This window comes from Drosophila virilis, chromosome X (assembly GCF_030788295.1).
Source record: "Drosophila virilis strain 15010-1051.87 chromosome X, Dvir_AGI_RSII-ME, whole genome shotgun sequence".
Lineage (NCBI taxonomy): Eukaryota > Metazoa > Arthropoda > Insecta > Diptera > Drosophilidae > Drosophila > Drosophila virilis.
The window spans coordinates 13846129-13867935 of NC_091543.1; the positions used below are offsets into that span (position 1 = coordinate 13846129).

General features: G+C 44.1%; 2 protein-coding genes across 3 annotated transcripts; one reads left to right on the forward strand and one right to left on the reverse strand.

Moving 5' to 3' along the window:
- The first annotated feature begins 122 nt into the window (after positions 1 to 122).
- LOC6636098 (sn-1-specific diacylglycerol lipase ABHD11) lies at positions 123 to 1546 on the forward strand. The gene is made up of 5 exons (XM_002059551.4): positions 123 to 556; positions 620 to 793; positions 882 to 1111; positions 1174 to 1311; positions 1387 to 1546. Exons 1-5 carry the CDS (start codon positions 266 to 268, stop codon positions 1520 to 1522), a joined length of 969 nt encoding a protein of 322 aa, XP_002059587.1. The 5' UTR covers positions 123 to 265; the 3' UTR covers positions 1523 to 1546.
- Positions 1547 to 2077: 531 nt separating this feature from the next.
- unc-119 (unc-119 lipid binding chaperone) lies at positions 2078 to 4205 on the reverse strand. 2 transcript variants are annotated; one of them, XM_070210374.1, is made up of 4 exons: positions 4070 to 4205; positions 3122 to 3696; positions 2799 to 2971; positions 2078 to 2474 (listed from the first exon to the last, which is right to left on the reverse strand). In XM_070210374.1, exons 2-4 carry the CDS (start codon positions 3613 to 3615, stop codon positions 2356 to 2358), a joined length of 786 nt encoding a protein of 261 aa, XP_070066475.1. In that variant the 5' UTR covers positions 3616 to 3696; positions 4070 to 4205; the 3' UTR covers positions 2078 to 2355. The 2 variants fall into 2 exon arrangements, with proteins under 2 accessions (XP_070066475.1, XP_015024167.1); XM_015168681.3 differs by having other exon boundaries at positions 3795 to 4201.
- Positions 4206 to 21807: the final 17602 nt, after the last annotated feature.

A 21807-nucleotide genomic window follows, 5' to 3' on the forward strand; every position in this document is an offset into this window, starting at 1 on the left:
CTACAAAGCCCATAGCTATGTACATTGCCTGATTGTAGACATATATATTTATATTTTTATTTCAACTTTTGTGTGTCGAAAGCTGTGTAATGTCTATCAAAGTGGCATTTTGTTTTGTTACTATATTTGAATTGTGGAGCCTACACTTAACAAATACAAAGGCAATTGGTGGTACCTGCCCATGGCCATTTAAGTTATCGATGCCTATGCATTTATGGAAATGTAACAATCGCACAATCGATAACTGCTTTGCAACTCTAGCGAAATGCAGCTGTTGAACGGAACGTTACGTTGTTTTCAAGCGCTTCACGCTGCCAAATTGAATCTCAAATGCCTAATTCGCCCCTACCCAGCAGCTGCCCGATGCAACCGCTGTGTGGAACAGCATAGCCGGCATTATGCGAATGTGCCGGCCTTGGCTCTCAGCCACGATCAATTCGATGGACCCACACCCGATGCCAGCCGATCCCCCCTTATCACAATGCACGGCTTGTTTGGCTCCAAACAGAACTGGCGCAGCGTGAGCAGGGCTCTGGCCAAGCAGACCAATCGTCGCGTAAGCAAGTAAACATCTATATATTTGCGGAATGCGTTACGCATTAAATGCACACAATTACAGGTCTATACGGTGGATTTGCGTAATCATGGCGATAGTCCGCACGCGGATACGCATAACTCGGACGGCATGACGGCGGATTTGGTGGCCTTCACGCATGCCAAGTCGATACCCAAAGCCTGTCTGATGGGACACAGCATGGGCGGACGTGCAGCCATGCACTTTGCCTTGAATAATGTGTGTATAAAGATCTCCAAAGACAGGGGGAGAGAGAGAGAGAGGGAGAGGGAGACGGGACTTACCTTACGTTTCTTTTTGCCTGCAGCCTCAACTATCGGAACGCTTGATTGTGGTGGACATTTCGCCTGTATCCATACCCAGAACAATTGGCGAAATGGGAAGCATTTTCAGTGCCATGAAGGATGTTTCGCTGCCCGCCGATTTATCATTGTCAAAGGGCCGCCAGGCTGCCAAGGAGATGCTCATGCAGACCGTTGGCCATGACTCGGTTGACTTTATTTTATTGAATCTGCGAAAGAGACCACAAACCGGCGAGTATGTCAAAAATTGCATGTGTTAAGTGTTAAAGCATTGCTCAATCGTACGAACTCTTACAGATTTTACTGGACCTGCAATGTGGATGTCCTGCATAACAGTCTGGCTGGTTTTACCCATTACGGTGCACATATAGCTAATCTGCCGGCATTCACGGGACCCACCACCTTTATCTGTGGCACCCACTCGCCTTATATGAAGTAAGTTCAACACGATCCCATCAAAGTGAGATTAATTTGTATCTCTCTCTCTCTCTCTCTCTCTCACTATGTCAGTCCCGACGATTGGCCCGAGGTGCTGAAATTCTTTCCCAATGCCAGCCTGCATTGGCTGGACACGGGCCATTTGGTCCATCTGGAGGAGCCGCACAAGTTCATCGAGATAGTCACACAGTTCCTAAACGAGCCTTAACCTGAATAAACTTAACTGAAACAAGTTGCCAAATTCTTATGTCTACACTAATCAGAGCGAGATTGCAATAGAATGCAGAACGAATTAAAATAACAAAATAGAAGCCAAATGAGTTCAAGTTCTGCCTTACATACGACAATTTGATGTGTCTGGGAACTAAATAAAGCAACAATACTTGCACATTTCAAATGTAAATTTAATTCTCTTTCTTATGCTTGGATTTATGTAGCAAAAGACGGCATTTAAAAAAAATCTATACACATAAAACAAAACGTTCAATTCATAATTATGAACTTAGCATCGCAAAACGTGGCCTGCTTGATGTGTATACATGTAATGTATTTGAAATATGTATGTGTGTGGCTTTTGTCGCTTAAAGTACAATTAAATAAATACAAATTAGTTAAATTAGTTGAGGGTTGCTTGGGAGGGAGGGAGGTGTGTTGCAAGAAAATCACATTGCACTTATAAATTAAATTGTTTTCGTTATTAAGTCAAATATTTTTGTTTTCTTAATGTTTTACAGTTTTTGCTTATAAATGAACACAGTTTGCGTGTGGATGTGTGCGTGTGTGTGCGCGCGTGTGTGTGTGCGTGTGTGTGTATTTGTTTATCATAATAAATACATTAAACAGGAATGGTGGGTAAAACATGGTGCTAAGGCTAAAATGGTTTTTATTCCTTTAATTAAATTGTTTTGTTTTTGTTGCTTGCTTTGGTTTTCGTCTTCGTCTTGTGTCTGCCTTTTCTTTTAGTTTTAGTTTTGAGTTTTAGTTTTAGCTATTTAGTTTTGCTCTAGTTTTTAGTCATAGTTTAGCTGCTGCTGTCCGCAGTTAGACAATAATCCCGCCGTCGTAGGCGTAGTCCGCCTTGTTGTGCATCACGAGTCGATTTTCCACAAAGTAAAAGCTGTCCGAGCGCGTCTCGAAGGGACTCGATATCATTTCAGCCACTGGAAAGGCAACAAAAAAAAAAGCGGTAATAACGCTCTGACCTAGTTGAATACAGTGCGCATTCGCTATGCTGTTCAATTTGTATGTTCAATTTGAATGTCATCAAACATTTCTTTGCTTGGGTTAAGTTTTCTTTTGCTCGTCAACTATTTAGTGGCCATCTGTTCGTCATATCGAATGCGCACTGTGAGCGCGTGTGCACATGGCCTTGACCCGCCGCCAGCTGGCAGCTGGCAGCAGCTGCACTTATATATATACATATGCATATATTCGATTGGGCGGGGCCCGGGCCGTGACTGGGCAGGCGGCATGGCATTACTCACCCAGATCTGGTGGCAGATTGGGAAACTCGTAGATGTGCTCGCACGTATTCTTCGAATATGGAATGCAATAGCCGAACTCAAAGTCGAATGTCTTAAGCAAGCGATCGCGGAAAAAGTGTCGCTCGATCATGCGAAAATTATTCACAGGCTGGCTGCCCACGGTGAACTCCACCCTGGAAGCAAATATATGCTATATTACTTAATTGGCACATAAATCGAATGTACAGTGAAAGCTCGCTAAAGGCGCTCTCAATGGGCTTGGAGCATACGATAAGATCACCTTACAGAGCCTTCACTGTACTCACTCCGCTATCTTGGCTTACGTGGCGCCCACTGTCTTGAGGTTGAGGAAAGCCGGCGTGAACTGATAGCGCACATAGCGCCCGGCATTGGGATCGGCAGTGTCATCGAGCGTTAGATCCTCGGCGGCGGCCAGCATGGTGTCCTCAACGGAGAGGCCGTCGGGGAACTGCTCGCTGGGCGGCTTGGCTATCTCAAAGAGGACGGCGCCGCTCTCCAGGTCGCGTATCTTGAAGCGTGTAAAGTCTATTTCGAACACATTGGCATTTGCCGAGCACAGATAGTCGTCCGTTATTTTGTTCAGACGCAGCACATCCTCGGGCGTTACATTCGACTCCTCCTTGCGCTTGGCATCGCCAGCGGCGGCGGCGGCGGCGGCAGCGACAACTGCTGCGGCAGCATTTGCATTGTTGACCTCGCTGCTGCTGCCCGCCGCGACAGCAGCCGCCGTTGAGTTGGCGGCGACGGCGGCAGAGTTTGTTTGCACGGGATTCAGTTGCTTGCCAACGACGCTCATTGCTGCCGCTGCTGCTTCTGCTGCTGGTGCTGCTGTAGGTTCACAGGTTCACTTGTCTACTGGGCACACCTGCGATTCAGGCTGCAAGAGAGAAAAACACACAAGGAAAATGCCATCAACTTTTGATCACAAAACAATTTTCATGCAAAAATATATTGCCCCAGAGACGGGAAACTAACCGAAACATGTGCCCAAAGTTGCCATAACAAATGCCAAATGCCAAAAACAAAAACCAAAGAACCGAAAAAAAAAAGAAAAGAACGCGACCCAATTTCTGGAAAAGCTGCCTTTGTATTTGTTTTTTTCCCTGTGTGTGTGTGTGTGTGTGTGTGTGTGTGCGTGTGTTTGTCTTTGTTGTTGTTTGAATGCCTTCCAGCAGCAGCTGTCTGGTTTTTGTTATTGTTGCTTGTTTGTTATTGCTGCTGCCTGCTATATTCGCTCGCTCACTCAGCACCTGTCTATGGCAAAATGCAACAAAATTTAAATTGTTGACATTTTGTGGGTGGTTTTTGATTTGGTTTATTGAAGTATTTTCTAGTTAATCAACGCGTTCACACACACACACGCACACACTATTAGCGAGGACAGTGTGTGGAAAATTTGCCAGCTTATCGATAAGTGTTAGCGATTGCTATCGATAGCTTCAGCTATGCGCATATCATAGCGCATTTATGCGTTCACGTTTGCGCACTTTGGAGTTGCATTTGCCCACATGTGTACACACTGTTTGTGAGCTTAGGCGCTGCATTTGAATTGAAGGCATTAATTGAGTGCATTAATTTGTTTAAACATTTTGAAGTGTGTTATTTATAAAGCGCTCTTTACGCTTATGTTATTTATGCACTTTTAGTTTAGTCGCAGCAGGCAGTGCGTGCAGCAACAAAGGAAATGACCATTAAAGCAAGTAAATTGCTTGATTTGGTTAAGGTTATGCTGCTGCTTCGTCTTCTTTTTGCCTGGCTAACTACTTGAGCGCCAGACGTGGCCGCGCGCGCGCTCTTGCCCTCGTCTCACTCAACTCAAAGATATTCTTAGCCTCAAGAGCACAAACCAAGTGCTAAGGGCGCCAATGTCTGGCTGCCTCCTGGCTGCAGTTGATCTGGCAGCGCGCTGTGTGTGTGTGTGTGTGTGTGTGTAAGGGTACTACTTACGATTGTTGTTGTTTCTGTTCGTTGTTGTTGTTGGTCTTAAGTGGGTATTTTAATATTCGCAGCCAGGCAACAGTGTTGGGTTTCAGACCACATCATGATGCACTTATGCAGCGTCCGCCCCGCTTCAGCGCCGCCGTGCCCGTCCCTTCACATTTTTCTGTGCCTTTATTTTTTTTTTTTTTTTTTTTTTTGGCGTCCACGTTTCCTGTATGTTTGCTTGCCTGCTCTCCGCGCGTGTGTGTGTGTGTGTGTGTGTTTGCGCGCGTGTGTGTGTAAGTGAGAACGTGTTCATGCTCACTTCTATCTTTAGTACAGTTGACTGTGGCTGCCCGAGAGGCGACCCGATTCCCAATTCCGAGCGATTCGCCGCACGACGCCTTCCAGGTTTCTCTCGTTTGTCGTATACGCTATCCTGGAAAGGGTTAACCGCAGCTTTGACAGCTCCTTTGCGGTTGTTGTTGACCCCCCCCCCCCCAACCCCCCCCCTCCCCCTTCCACTCATCCATCTCTTCCTATTGGCCTCGCAATACAGAGCTTCTTGCTAAGCAGGAAATGCAATTAAAGTGAAATTATATTATGCATATGATCCAGATTTTAATTTCAGTGTCCGCTACAGTGGTCGCTCGCTAAGTGAAGCCGTGCGGAATGAAAGGTCCCATTATTTGCAGCAAACTATATAATGTTTATTTATATATATATATTATATTAATTTTTAAATAAATAATATGAAAAGATTATTTCATATTTCGAATTTATTATAATTTTTGCGATTTCTTTGCGTTTTATATAACAAAAGTAGAGGCTAAGTTGAAAAGGGATTTTTAAGAATTGATTCAAAAATCTAGGCCAATATTTTGTAATATATAATAATAATATTTATTATTTAAGAATCTTGCATTAAATTCACATTTCTTCAAGTTGCAATTAGCGAGCGAGCACTGTATTTGCGCACTCGTAACTAGGGACTTCCAGCGTCTAACTGTGATATCATTTCGAGATGATCTAACTTAAAAAATAAATAAATTAAATTAAGCTCAAAGTGTGTAAATTGTGAAATGCATGGAAAACTCTCTTGGGAAGTACGCAAAAAAAAAAAAATATTAATAATGAAAAAAATAAAACAATAACTTAGATTTCCAATATGTGGATGTTCCAACGAGCGATTACTGTACTTAACATGCGTAATATTGAAAACGAATTGCATTTTATTAAAATGCTTTGGGATTCGATTGGAAACTTGGACGCGACTGTTTGTCTATGGGGATAGCGCGTTGTTAAACGATAAGAGTCAGAGGGTGGGGTGAAAGAGGGTGGGGGAAGGGGGGTGTTGAGCAAGCACACACGCATCTGGCACGTTAGTTAGTTAGCTAGTCGAAAGCAAAGCGACAACCCTGCCCCGTAGCCAACACCCCCCCCCCCCCGCTGATCTTGTTGCTGCTGCGCCTGCAGTTAAGTGGCCCATGTGCAATATATATATAAATATATATATGTGTGTGTGTGTGTGTGTGTGTGTGTGCGAATGCCAGTTGTTGTTTGTGTATTAGTGGCTAGGGTAGGGTATCAAAAGCAAACAAACAAACAAACAAACACAAATCGTGGGCGATAAAATTCGTATTCGAGTCGCAGCGTCGTCAAACTAAAAACAAGCAGCTCAGCGGCCAGGGGCGTAAGACTCAAAGGGGTTTGGGGGTTGGGCGGTGTTAGGTGGTGCGCGCACAACACACACAAAGTGTGCGGGCGTGTGTGTGTGTGTGTGTGTGTGTGGCACAGCATAAGCAGCCTAAACATTAAGCACCCCCCGTGGTGCACGCCAATGCCCCGCTGCTCTCCCCCCCTCCCCATGCTGGCGATGACGTTATGTGACGGCTGTGCGCGCCGAACGGTCTGGCAATGCGCGTCGTTGTCGTCCGCATTGGCAGCGCTGCATATATGCACATGTGCCTGAGTGTGTGTGTGTGTGTGTGTGTGTGTGTGTGTGTGTGTGTGTGTGCGACGTGTATTATGTATTGTAACACCTACCAAGCTGCCGCACAACACGTTGCCCGCTCGTCAAAAGCGCCAACAACAACAACCAAAAAACAAAAAAAAAAACAAAGAATATAATCTAAATGGAATTCTGCCTCGCTTTTGCTTTTGCTTTGGCTTTGGCTTCGCTTTGCTTTGCTCTGCGCATTGAAACGATTTCTCAACCAGATACAGCGCTGCGCACTGCCAACTGCGACGCCAACGGCGACGCAAACGACTTGAACAACGCCGTCATCGCCAACGCCATCGCCCGCGCTGCCCCGACCCCTCCCACAAATACTGCCCGCCCATGCCCTCGTTTTTCGGCTTGCGCTCTTGTCGCCGTTGTTGTTGTTGCTGCTGTTGCTGTTGTTGCTGTTGCTGCTGCTGCTGTGGTGTGTGTTGCTGTTGTTGTGTGTAGATTTTTCTGGCGACAGACTGTCTGGCTCGACTCTGCCGACTCTGCCGACTCGGCCTGGGCTGACTGGCTGGCCTGGCCTGGCGTGGCCCGGCTGGGCAATCGCCGTCATCGCCTTCGCCTTCGCCGCACGTCGCCGTCGCCGCATGTTTGTTTGCCTTTATATGGCAACTCTGTGCATGCGTTTGCTGGTGTGTGTGTGTGTGTGTGTGTGTGCTTGAACTTTCATACGTTTGGCAGGGCATAATTGTTGTTCTTGCTGTGGCGTGCTGATATGGATTCTCTTGTACGTATCTTTGTGTTAGTGAGTGTGTGCGTGTGTGTGTGTGTGTGTGTGCAACGACGCCACATGCACAGCCTGCATACATGCATACATACATATGTACATACATGCATATATGCAATGCATAAACAAACGACGAACGCAGCGGCGACAGCGGCTATGCCTTGCACACACACACACACACACACACACACACACACACACACACACACTCGCATGTAAATATTTACTTTGAATGAGATGCCCAAAGCTGCAGCAAAACTTCCAAGTCGAAGCCAAAATGCTACACACACACACACGCACACGCACACACACACGCACACGCATCCCACACACACAAATGTCAAACTGTCTGTCCGTTTGGCCAAGTCCGAATCTATTTGTATGCACTTCCAACCCAAAGAGTACAAAGCAAGTACAAACATGGCATTACCAGAAATACATCAATAAATACAGTACCCGCTCGCTGGATAGGACATGCTATACCTGCATGCATATATATATATATATATATAGTGGGATGATTCGGGTCTGATCTATACCAAATAGCAAATAGATATCTGATATATCAAATATGCCTATAGTTCCGGTAATCAGAGCTCTAGATAGAGCATAGAATAGGTAATTGGCATTCGTTCAGTGTTGGAAAGTGATTGAAAAGAAAAGTAAGTAAGATCTTAAATCTTATACTATCGCTCTCTACTTTATGTCCACTTCGATGCATTGAATATCTGATCAGGAATATCTGATATATCAAATATTCCTATAGTTCCGGTAATCAGAGCTCTAGATAGAGCATAGAATAGGTAATTGGCATTCGTTCAGTGTTGGAAAGTGATTGAAAAGAAAAGTAAGTAAGATCTTAAATCTTATACTATCGCTCTCTACTTTATGTCCACTTCGATGCATTGAATATCTGATCAGGAATATCTGATATATCAAATATTCCTATAGTTCCGGTAATCAGAGCTCTAGATAGAGCATAGAATAGGTAATTGGGATTGGTTCAGTGTTGGAAAGTGCAACAAAAACGCATAGCATGTTTAAGCTAGAATGAAAACAAAAGAAAGTAAGATCTTAAATCTTATACTATCGCTCTCTACTTTATGTCCACTTCGATATATTAAATATCTGATCAGGAATATCTGATATATCAAATATGCCTATAGTTCCGGTAATCAGAGCTCTAGATAGAGCATAGAATAGGTAATTGGCATTCGTTCAGTGTTGGAAAATACGAAAAAAACGCATTGCATGTTTAAGCTAGAATGAAAACAAAAGAAAGTAAGATCTTAAATCTTATACTATCGCTCTCTACTTTATGTCCACTTCGATATATTGAATATCTGAAAAGTATTGCGATTCAGTTGGCAAAGATAACTCCCTTGGAGGTGGAACGACTGTGTCTGGGGTGCGATCCTCTAATGGGCACTGCTTGAATTTCTACGCTCAAGAAAGCGACGGACCTGTCATATATCCAACTAAAGCGACAACTGTTCGACTCAATTGCGAGTCCGTCGCCATTTGGGATCGCTTGGGCACGTTTTGGTATGCCAGGCAGCCCGTCAAATGTCAGATGCTTATCGCTAATCTCTGCCACCTCTTTGCCAATCACTGATTGTCTCGCGTATACCCTGTTACCATACTAGTCGAGCGAAATGGGTGTTTGAGACTTGAAATCCGATCGAGTTCAAATTTTATTTTACTCAAAAACTGCTTTGATTCACGTAAAACTCGAGAACTCTTAGCGCTAGAGGCATCAAATTTCGTATGTAGTCTATATATATTTCACATATTGCATAACCAATCGCATTTCAGCATTTTTATACCCTGAACCCATTAAAAATGGGTAAGAAGGGTATATAGTATTTGTGCACAATCCAAATGTATGTAACAGGCAGAAGAAAGCATCTCCGATATATTCTTGATCAGCATCAATAGCCGAGTCGATCTAGCCATGTCCGTCTCAGAACCTCTAAGAGCTAGAGACTTGAAATTTTAGATGTAGGTGCTCCTAGTGCCTGTCGATAATCGATAACTCACTGCGTTTCCAAGCAATCGATAAAAATCGATATCGATATCCTGTTTTTTTGGGCAATTTTGGTAAATAATAAGAGCTAGAGTCCCCAAACCTGACACATAGCTTCTAAAATAAAATATATATATGTATGCATTTGATGTTGGAAGAAGAGGGTTCAGGGTATCCCCTCTTACTTGTTATAGCTAGCGCCTTGCGCTTTGGTCTGCACCCACTTGAGTGTGCCACATGAAAGCTCTGAGAATTTTATAAAGATCGGACAACGAACACCGAAGTTACTTGAGACCGCATTGGCTATGAATCGCAGGGTTCAGGCTTCTAGTCGAGCATGCCCGACTTGCTGTCGTTTGATGATACGATATGGCGGCGATATGACGCCTACGAAACGGAACCGCGTCTCTGATTTATGGCATTGGACATGGCAATAGATACATTGCATTGGTGGCGCACTCCGACGCCTCGATATATATTGTGTGTATATGCTGCATGCCCGCTAATTAGTATTTCGTTTGCGTGCCCGTTGACACTATTCAGGGGTCGCCCACCTGCCCCGACATAATACTTACAACCCCTCCCCCTCTTCATTTCTCTATCCGATCCGACTAGCATTGAGCGATTTATGGACAGCCGCGTCTGGCTACTGTTTGGGATACCAAGTCAATATGTTCGACAATAATTGGATATATCATAATTCTATATGCAGCACGCGTTTGCGTCCGAACCAGGTGGTTTGCTACTGATTTTACTTTTAAATTAGCTAAATAATGGACACCTGTCGACGCCGTCGAATGAATTACCAAATTTGTTTGCATCCCCATGCGATCCATTCGACCGATCCCAGCCATTCGGCCCACGTACTATCTCCGGCATTTGGACGCACCGCACCGGATATGGTTCCATTCATCATCATCATCGCCTGTCGTCGGCATATTCCCTGCTAGCCGGAAGGTATGCCATGGCAAAGGGAGTATAACCCCATTTCCAGATAGTTTTACGGACTCTTGTTACAGCTTGGGGTTAGAACAGAGTTCTCTTTTGAACTGCATTCCAGAACAAAACCGATGAAAGATGCTCCCATACCTCTTAAGTCTTCCAGAACTGGGTAGAGCCATATTTCAGGCTAGTTTTAATTGGATCTTATTTCTAGCTGCATTCGAAATTCAGCTACTTTCTCTTATGAAGCCCGAATGAACTCCTTCGAAAAAAACCTATTTTGTTTAAGTTGTATCAAGCTTTGATCTTTGGTCCCACTTAATGCATTTATCTAAACACATTTTGTGAATTTCAATTTTGAATAGAGCTCAAATTTAGTGCACATTTTGCATTTCAGCACTTCCCGCTTCAAATTTCTAATAGATCGGACTCTGAAGACCGATCTATTCAAGCAACAAAGGCAACTGGAAGAACTTTACTTTATGCCTATGATCAATTCCGACTTGCTTTATCTTAAATTCGATTAACATGTGGCAATATGTGTGTTGCACTAGAAATACAAAGTCCATTTGAACTATATTTTCGCTTGCTCAGCATTAAAAGTCGAGTCAATACATGTTGGAATAAACTGGTTCGTATCAGTATAACATGTAGATGCCGTAGGAAAGATCGCCGGAAAATCAAAAGTGTTTGCTTTTCGAGATATCTGAATATATAATAAACATCGGAACAGTATATAATATATAGCTGCCATAGGAATGATCGGATCCTATCAAGATCGGATCTTTTTGTCATATGGAAAAAGTTCGGTGTGAAATTTCAACTCTTTCGCTTATCAAGATCTTAACCAGATCTGGCAACATCTTTTCAACAGCTTTATCAAATGATAAATCGCTTGAAAGATTAGTTTTTAATGGAAAATATTTCTGATTTTTCAAGCTATCTCAGCCAGAACTTTAACCTTACATAGCTGCAAAGTCATAATAATAAAGTCGACGTTAACTTTTAACTGGAAGTTAAAGACTTAAAGGGTTTGGCTAGCTATGCTGCAGCTTATTTTCCCAGTTCTTCACAGCTAATTAACCATATTGTTAGGACTAAAAACTCTTCAAGATTAAAGACAAATGGAACTGGAACTGTAGCCTAGTCTTATACCGAATAGTTCCCGAGAAATGTTTTCTGTTTTAAGATCTAATGATATATTCTTGGCGTCGGCACGCACCAAGCGACAAAGGAACCCTATGAAAAAACGAGCGGCAAATAAAATGATATATGATATAGTTGAGGGGGGGGTAGGACTTAGTATGCAGCGACGCGCGAAGCGCGGACTCGAACCTGCGAAGTCGAAGTCGGACCGCACAAAAAAGGGAAGTGCCCCGCAACGCTTCAGACTCGATCGCATCGCATCGGATCGGATCGTGTGATATTAAAGTATATTAATTAAAATGCAAGTGCCGTTCGGTTGGATCTTTTGGAATATTGATCTTACGGTTAGCTGCAAGTTGTTGTCCGGGCTTATGGATCGTAAAGCCAAGTTCTACACATAAAATGTGCTATAACTGGATTACGCTAATATTTGAACCCTAATAAAAAAGAAGTGCACGAATGTTGCGTCTGATTGGTTTTTCCCACGATTACAATTAGCGGGCAGGCAGCCAGCCAGGCAGGCAGTCGGGCGGGCAGGCGGGCGGGCGGGCGGACGGACAGTCGGACGGACAGACGTTCAGGTCGCGACTACCTTGAAGCCAAGTGCGGAACTGAAGGAAACAAAACGGCGAACGCTGCGACGGATTGTGCACTAAGTTGCTTAATCCGACGGGAAATCCAAAACAAATGCCGCCGGATGGTGTACGGCTGTGTGTGTGTGTGTACGGGTGTGTGTGTACGGGTGTGTGAGGTGTTATTGAACTGACGAAGAGCCCTGGGCTCGAGCCCAGTTCGCGGCCTGAGCCGCTCTTTTGGTTGCCTGGCTAAGCCAAAATGTTAGCGGCACAGAGGGCACAATGCGGATTCGTTGCGGGCCAGGTCTGTCCAGATCTACAATATATGGCATCGGAGCACATGTGTTTGGCTGGACGGGAAAGCCCCATACTAAAGCTGGCCGGTGGCCAACACATGTCTTGGGCAATTGCCAGGCCAATACCGTGGCACAGGTTCAATACACAGTTCAACAGAACTATGCCTGCCCAGGCAGGCCCTCGTATATCGTATACCATTTCAAGTAAACCCAAACTTAGCACGGATAATGCATTCTGTCTCAATTAACTTCGGACCAAATGCTGCGATCCGCATATTCTTGGCAGGCCCTGAATGCTGGCCTGGAAAGCTGTGCATATGCCCAGGCGCAAAGCTCTGTCATTCCGAGTGCAGCTCATGCGATTCTAAGGCGAAGGGGGCGTGGCATACAAAGAGTTATATAATTTTTTACTATGAAAACTAGTCGAGCGTGCGCACACCAAGCTTTATGGAGCCAGCTCTGATAATCTTCGAGTTATGCCAAAAAAATCATCATCGCATAAACATTATTTTGAGTTAGCACGAAAATTCGCAAAGATATAGGCGGAAAATGTTAAATATCTTTTGAGTTTGATATCGAAGTGTATATATTTCAAATTTTCAGTCTTTAGCTTTTGTAGTTCCCGAGATCAAACAGGTTGCCCAGCCATGGTTATGGGATCGGAAAGATATGTGCCATGAGCTTGGCTGGAAACCGGCCCCAATCTAATTCACTGAACGTACTAGTTAAAATATCATCAGCATAGCAGCTTACAGTTTAACAAAGCTTACAACGATTGTCTTTCGATAATTCAGATATATATATAGTCTATAATCTATTTAAGTGGAATGCTGGGAAAAGATAGCGAAAGCAGGGAAAGAAAAATGGAATCTCTTTGGAGATCAAAGTCTTAATTCAATTTGAGTTAGGCATTGTTAAAATGGCGCTTACCTTCCAAGTTTTCCACTTGTTCAAGTCTTTGCATAGAACCAAGCCGCAGAGCTGTAGAAATGTTTCATGATTATGTGCACTGTTCTCTAGGTGATTAACCTTATTCAGTTACGAAATACCTGTAAGCAGATATTATAGGTATATATGTGGAATATATATATATATATATATATATATATACGAATTTCCGATGAAATTTGTGAAATGTCTGATTTGTTGACGCTGCGCAATGAAAAGAAAGTGAACCAAATAACAAGATAAAGAGTAAAAATAATTACTAACAAGTCGAATGGGCATTGCCCAGCACTCGGATTCTTGGCCCCGCCCACATAAAGCTGAATCAGCCAAAAGCCAAAACCGATTATAAACTAGAATATGAAAACATATTTCGGCAGTTTTCTGCAGCGATTTAATGCTGATCGCAACAAAGTAGCCCCAAATACTTGATTACAACGCCATGCACGGCAAATGTAACGAGTCGGGGGCGTAATTACACACACACACACACACACACACACACACACACATATGTATATATATATACTATACGATATTATATATATATATATATATATAGATATTTGTGTTGACTGGACAGAATTGCGGCCAGTGCGGATGTTTGCGGCCATAAAACTATGTAGGAAAGTGCCCAAAAATACATTTACTGCAACCGCAGCAATAAATGCAACAAATTCTAGAGTTTCTTCAAATAAATATATGTATATATATATATATATATATATACGATATATATATATATATGTATATTATACCTTGGCTCGAGACAGTTTCAGGTCTTCAGTCGCTTTTCTCGCTTTCGTTTATCTTTTCTGCCTTCGACTTTCGTTTTCACAAAACGCGGTGAAATTTGCAAAATGCGTGAATCACGTTTTAAATGTCATTTTACGTAGATAATTTTTGATTCGTAGATAAAATTCGATTGGCTGAAAAAGAAAATGTTGCCATCAGTTGTTTTTCTTCGTGAGCTTTCGTGAAAATAATTTGAAGCCTGATAAAGTAAGAATATATATAAATATATATATATATATAGATATACTTTATGTATATATTATATATAGCAGCGGGCTTTAGCAGGCCTTACTTGATAAATTTACACATCTGCAGTCAATTCGTTGCTTGTGTATTCTGTTTTTGCCTGGAATTTGCGTTTTCACTCAACGCCGTGAAATATTTGAAACAGGTGAATCACGTTCCCAAAGGCATTTTACGTGGATCTTTGTTAAAAAAACGTTTGCATTCAATGGGTTGCAGACCCAAAAGATGCCCAGATTTTTCTTAGAGCTGTGAGAATATATTGACAGCTGATCGGCTGACACTTAAGACACATGCACCCATTTTCCACCCAGAAGCGTGGATTGAAAAAAGCTCTCAAACGCATTGGCAACATTGCGAATTAGCACAATTCTTCACTTTGTTCGTACAATTCGGAATGTTTGAATTTCCTGCTCAAACTAGAAGCTGTACAATAGATCAAAGTTTATACAACCCAAAGATAATATGCGAGTCTAAACAGTTGAGTTAATCAATGAGCACGATCACATTCTGATCGATGACTTCATTCAAAGTCAAAGGCGAATTGAATTTCCAATGAAAATTGTAACGAAAATCAAATGCAGATCGTTATCGCTAGCCTTAAGTTCGCATTGGGACAGTCAACTCGGAAAACTATGGGTTATCAGTGGACATTCTGAATGATGACATCATTCTGGCCAACAAAATGAAATTTCATGCCATAGCGTATATAGAAAATAAGATTAGATTTCAAATCGGCAACAAGCGATCAAAGATCACTTGACTTCTGTTGATATTGATCGCCATAGCACCCAATTCTTGAATTGTACATTCAACTAGGTGAATGATCATTGCCCGGATTGACATTCCGCCGAATGTAGATCGGATACAAAGGGTGATGTGACCTTTGCATTTATACAGCTAGAGCCTTGCACCTTGCTATATCTACACAATTGACTGTCATATTTAAGTTCTGAAATTTTCATAAAGATCGCACCATAAACTCCGAAGTTCCTTAAGACTGCATTGCTCAGTTAAGAAGAAGCACAGTCGCTGTGCCCCTTGTAACGTGTATGTGTGTGTGTGTGGGTGTGTGTGTATGTATACATATGTGTTGGCTGGAAGCTCGAATGTTGCCTGCGCTAAGCACAGGGCAACTTTCAGTCGAGCACTTCCGACTAAAGAGCTTTTAGTTGATTTTCCTCGATTTTCTTCATATTGAAGATTTACGAACATTCCCGAATTCGTCCATAGAGCTTTTGTTGTTGTTGTGATTGGTCAAAAGTGTTGAACATTAGAAATTAAAGGCCGATCGATTCCAGCTTGTGTGTGTGCGTGGAAATTTACTGGGCAGCATTCCAGAATGCACGCGCTAGCGTTAGGTTTCTTTATGGAACGAAGTCGATCAGGCATACATACATATGCAGTGAAAGCTCCGCATCTTCCTGTTCTAAGAGCTGGTAACACTTTAGAGAAACGGGATTTTTAAATTATCGATTGACATATTTATCGAGCTTAAATAGTTCATTTTGCAAGCAGCTATTTGAATTTATCGCGAAAAGCTCATAGGTGCACACTTTTTTTAAGCATAGCTGTGTGTGTGTGTGTGTGTATGTTCGTGTGTCATAAAATACATGCATATATGTATATGTGTATATGTATGTAAGAGGATAAGAGAAACTACAGTCTTTGGTGTTCGCTCCAGACAGCTTTCACTGTATGTCTATGCATGTACATACATATGTATATGCCTACACATATACATACATGCATACATGCACATACAGTTTTTTAACATTTTTTGCCGCATATGTATGCATGCATGCATGTATATATATTGTATATCGCGTGTGTTTATGTGTATGTGTATGTGCTTATATTTCACTATTTTCTTAGCTTTTGCATCGATCAGTTGCCAAAGTCGAGGTCGCACTGTATACAAGCACTGCACAGCACACACACACACACACACACACACACACTATATGCACATGCATATTCGAAATCGCATCTGTATGTGTGCGTGTGCCCAATTGTCGCTTGGTCGCGAGCAGGGAAGTGCTGGTAGGGGGGGCTCCAATGGAGCTAAGCGAAAAAAAAAACAACAACAGCAAAAAACAAAAAAAAATCTTTAAAAAAAAGTGCAGCCTAGTCAGAGGCGGGGCGGACAGGTCAGCTACAGCAGCGCTCTGCAGCAGCGCTCGCGTTGGTAGGCAATGGGTTAGGGCTATGGCAGCGTCAGCGGGAGCGGTGGTGGGGCGGGGGGCGCAGCGTGTGAAATGTGATTTGATGACTGCGGCAATGGCAGCGCCGACAACGGCGAGAGGGCAGCTCGGCAGAGGCAAAGGCAACGGCATCGACAGCAGCAACAGCAGCAACAGCAGCAGCAGCAGCAGCAACGGCAGCGGCAGCGGCAGCGGCGACAACAACGACGACAGTATGTCTGGCGGCGTAGCATGAACTGGCGACATTCTGTCTGTGCCGATCGAGTGCGCTGTTGCCGCACTTCTTCAGAGCAGAGCGCACGCTATGCTGTGTGTGAGCGCTATGAGCATGAGCACGAGCTCGCGCACTAGCTGTAGCAGCAGTACCTGTATCTCTGTCTCTGTCTCAGTATGTGAGAGCGAATGAATGAACAAACGGCCCACACTCCAATACACTCACACACACACATACAAATGCTGCTGTGTGTATGGCGAGCGCAGACAGAGCGACGACGACAAATGAATTGCGGATGAATGCTTGGCGAGAGCAGCGCCAGTGAGCGAGTGAGCAAGCGAGCGAGCGAGTTAAGCATTCATTTTGTGTTCATTCTCACACATACTAACTCCCACTCGCATACACACACACACACACACACACACACACACACACGCACACACACATATTGCGTATTGTGTCGGCGACGGCTTTTGGCGCTTGTTCATGTGTCGTCGCTGCCCACGTTCGTTATAGCTGTCGTCGTTGTTGTTGTAGTTGTTGCCGGACTGTTCCACTCGCTCACCTCAGCGTTTGTCACTTGCCCTGGCCGTGTCGCTTTGGCTCCCGTTCCCAAAACCTATGTATGTGTCGGTCGCAATGTGTGCAGCCCCTTCCCCCTTCCACCATAGTCGTAGCAGATACAAAACGTGTGAATACAAAAATAAATTAAATAACATTAGCTTGAGGTACACCTTGCCGGATCGCCACTGTATGTGCGACAGCAGCAGCAGCAGCAGCAGATCGCTGCGCCGACGTCGCCGCCAACGCAGACGTTAAGGCGCCGTTAGTATCAGCCATTGAAAAGCTTTTATTATGAACGTGGCAAAAGCTTATGAGCTGCTTAATGCTCATAAAAGCTTACGCCATACAGCCCTGACTCTCTCTCTCTCTCTCTCTCACTCTAACACGTTTGCGTATTTGAGGCTCATCCTGTACATACAGAAGCTCAAAAGCTTTTCAGGGCGGCAATACGTTTCACTGTGCCGAGATAACCTAAACGCCCCACCACCCGCTGCCCGCTGACCATTGCCCATTGCCCATTGCTTACCATGCGCAAAGCTATTTACAACGGAATTTCACACCAGAGGTGTTCGCTTATTTTAACGCGAAATGCGCATAGCATCATCGGGGACCCAAAAAAAAAAAAAAAAAAACAACCAACAAAATACATACATATATATATAAATGCCTGCGTGTGTGTGGAAAAAACTATTGTGGCGGCGCGGCAGCAAATTGCGCAAGCGGTGCGCGGGTGCCTGCGGGCAGCGCACAGTTTCCTGTGCGGCGCACAGCCCCCACAACCTGTTGGAGATCGGTCATCGGGCATGGACATTGCCAGGGTTGCATGTGCGCCATGTGCGATACGCGACCGACTGGTTTTGCTGTTGTTGTTGTTGGCGCCAGGGCTGCCATGGAAAATTAGTTAAGCTCTGAACTGGCTGCCGCACTGTCTGCTGTCGTCGTCGTCGTCGTCGTCGTCGTCGACGTCGTTGTCGACGTCTCCCCAATTGAAAATCGACAACAGCTAGCAGCAATGCAGGCGAAGGCGGCAGCAGCAGCAGCAGCAGCAACAGCAGCAACAGAACCGGCATACATACACGCACACATTTACACTCACAAATACACTGTGGCGCTGCGGGCAGCAGGCGACGGCAGCGGGGCAGACAGACGAGTTATTTGCTGCGGTGTAAAAAAACCTGTTTGTTTAAACAACAATCTTGTACTAAAAATACATGTGCCTCACACATACACACACACACAGCCACAAAGCCAGCGCACACTTATACTACAGCAGCAGCAGCAGCAGCAGCAGCGGCAGCAACAGCAAAAGAGAGCGAGAGCGTAATTTCAAATTCAAAAAAAAAAAAAAACTCGCTCACAGCACAAACACACACATATGTACTGTGTGGCGCTTTAGCAGCAGCAACGGCTGCCAGTGTGTCTGCCAGTGCGCCAGTCGTTGTCGCCTCGTCGCTGCCCCGCTGCGCTGCCTATGTTAACCGCAGCAGCAGCGGCAGCAGCAGCAGCAGCGCCATTGCAGTTTACCCGTTTGCTTGCACGTAGGCGTCCGCTGGTCTGGCTTAATGTGTGTGTCTGCGTGTGTGTGTGTGTGTGTGTGCCTGTGTGTGTTGGCGTTGGAGGGCCCCGTTCCCGGGTTGCCAGCTTCTAAACCGACAGTTGTTGTTGCTGCTGTTGCTTTTGTTATTTTTTTTTGCTTTACGTTATTTATGCGCGTTTCGTTCAGTTTCGTTCGATTCATTTCGTTGCGGCGGCACCGAACAGAAATTGACTCAAATTGACGACGACGACGACGACGACGTTGGACGCAACGGTGGCAACGCCATGCCCCGCATGCCCCTACCCCTTGCTAACGTCAGGTCAGTTGCCAGCGAAAGAATGCTGGGCTGCGGCTGTGACTGCGACTGCGACTGCGGCGTTTGCTAACTAGCAAAGAGATGCCAGATCGAAACCCAACAACACCTGAAGCTCACTCGATAATGTGTGAGCGTGCGCGCGTGTGTGTGTGTGTGTACTGTGGGTACCTGCACGAGAGAAGAGGAGCAGCGGAGAGCTGAAGCTTCGCATGAGCAGCAGCCGCATTTAAAGTCAGTCGAAGCGAAGCGAAACAGCAACAGGCACACAGGATCCAAGAAATTCCAATTCTTGGAAAAGTTAATAAAAGTTTTGCCTTCGCGCGCGCGTTGCCGCCTTTCACACATACAAACATGCATCAGCATGCGCACATGCATACATGCATGCATACATATATATGTACATGCATGTATGTGCTTGTGTGTTTGTTTGTGTTGTTGGGCAGCGCATTTTTATGCGCCTGCAGCTTCGGCGGCCCAATGTCTGCCTCTGCCTCTGTCTCTGGCCGCAGCAAGACATACACTTGCCTCCCCCCCCCCCCCCCCCCCCCCCCACCCGCTTCCCCTTAGCCACAGCCCCGCCCCAACCCTTGCAGCACATTGGAAACCCTCGTCATGGCTGAGACGCGACTGACCATGGGCCCCGGCCACGTTCCTTTAAGGCAGGCCGCTTTCTTTTCCAAGAAGAACTATCCATTAGGCGCCTGAGATCGCCAAGCAACAGCGGGTCCAGCTCCAGCTCTCAGCAGAGTCCGGGCACTGTGTTTACCTGGAATTGGCCAAGATCGTGCTGTAAATGAAACGATCGCCAAATGATCCTTTGGCTCACAACTATGCAGGGCCTTGGCTCTGGCTCTGCTTCTGCTTCACTTTTTGTGGTTCTGTCTTCGGCTTTGGGGCTGCCTTCAGCTCGGTTTTCAAAAATATTTATGTTGCGGAAATTTCCAGGCATTGATCGTAACGATCTATATATTCCATAAATATTCCTTATGCACACACTGCATTCATTTTTCGATAGCTGTGCCCAAATTTAAAATTATCGATAATTATCGAGCTTAAAGCTTTATGATCTAGATAGACGAAACCTGGTCTCTAGATCTTCTCATGGCATATGTATTGCAAAAATATTGCCTACGCACTGTTTCTATAAGAGAAAATTAGTTTAAATGCTTTATGAGAGGTTTTCGTTAACGGTTTGTTTCGATATCTGTTCCCACTTGCGTAAAATCGATAAATATCGATGTGGAGATACGTTTTTAAGCATAACTCGAAGACTCTATGAGCTACATAGATCCCACTTGGCTGGTTCAGCTTCTTATGGTATGCATAGTTAGGGGCTAATTCCTTTTTTGGATACGTAAAGCCATTGCCTACCCGGAAAAGCTGGAAAACCTCAAAGCATGTACGAATAGCAGGAGGCTAGAATGTGTTAGGCTATCTCCCATACACTTTATACTATATATCTGGCTTTGATTTCAGAATGAAACTAGAAAAAAATAAAATAAACTGCAACACTTGATCGACACGTTCCGGCGATCTTTGACATGTGGCTAATCAGTTGATAAATTGAAGGCAGTTCAATCTGTAAAGCAGAGGCGAAGCCGCAAGTGAATCACTGAAACCGAATATCTATACAGCTCAGGTGCCATATAATAAGCCAGATTAGCTCAGATTCCAGAAATCAGAAAACATTTTAGTATACATGTGATATACATATATATATACATATATACGTGTGTATAGCTAAAGATCTGGCACTTATCTTTGTGCCTCGATTGAATTCAATCTGTAAATAATGGGCCACAAAAGTTGCTGCTTGTAATTATATAGAAGTTGGCTGTAACCCGGCTTTGCGCAGCGCAAGTGTTTATTCCGAACATAGGCACTTGATAAACTAGTGTAAAGATAATTGTCAAGTTGATTTGTAAAAAACGATCATAATTACGAAATTGAAGCCTTCGTGAAATATTTCCACGCTTGCGGGTGGAATAGTTCCACGCTTGCGGGTGAAAAAGTTCCACGCTTGCGGGTGGAAAAGTTGCACGCTTCCACTTAAATTCAGTTCACATTAACAATCAAACAGGGCAAACAATACATACACATATATATACATATATATAATATAATTAAATAAATAGTTAAATAAGTTGATTAAGTCGATCGGGCGATCTTTGACTTGTGCTTATCAGCTTGAAACTGATGAATTGAATTGAAAAAAAAAAAGTGAATCACGATTCAACGATTCACATTATCATGTAGATTGTAGATTTTGCCATAGAGCTGATCATATCGTGGCATTGATCCACATTGTTGGATCCACAAACTGGGCATAGATCAGAGATTTAATCACATTCGATACTCCAAAAAAAAAAAAAAGTGCGCCAAACTCAAAATATAACCGGGGAGCTTGCACACGATCGATTCTTGGATGTTGTGAATATATGAATATCAAAATATTTGTTTGAATGCGATGCGATAGATACGCTCGCTGACTGCACACGCCGTCGATTGTGCTGGGCGATAATCGCAACTG

Coding starts and splice junctions, on each gene's coding strand:
- LOC6636098 (XM_002059551.4), top strand. CDS start 266: ATGCAGCTGTTGAACGGAACGTTACGTTGTTTTCAAGCGCTTCACGCT. Junction 794..881: donor TGCACTTTGCCTTGAATAAT/GTGTGTATAAAG, acceptor TTTTGCCTGCAG/CCTCAACTATCGGAACGCTT. Junction 1,312..1,386: donor ACCCACTCGCCTTATATGAA/GTAAGTTCAACA, acceptor TCACTATGTCAG/TCCCGACGATTGGCCCGAGG.
- unc-119 (XM_070210374.1), bottom strand. CDS start 3,615: ATGAGCGTCGTTGGCAAGCAACTGAATCCCGTGCAAACAAACTCTGCC. Junction 2,972..3,121: donor CTCAAGACAGTGGGCGCCAC/GTAAGCCAAGAT, acceptor ATTTGCTTCCAG/GGTGGAGTTCACCGTGGGCA. Junction 2,475..2,798: donor CAATCTGCCACCAGATCTGG/GTGAGTAATGCC, acceptor TTGCCTTTCCAG/TGGCTGAAATGATATCGAGT.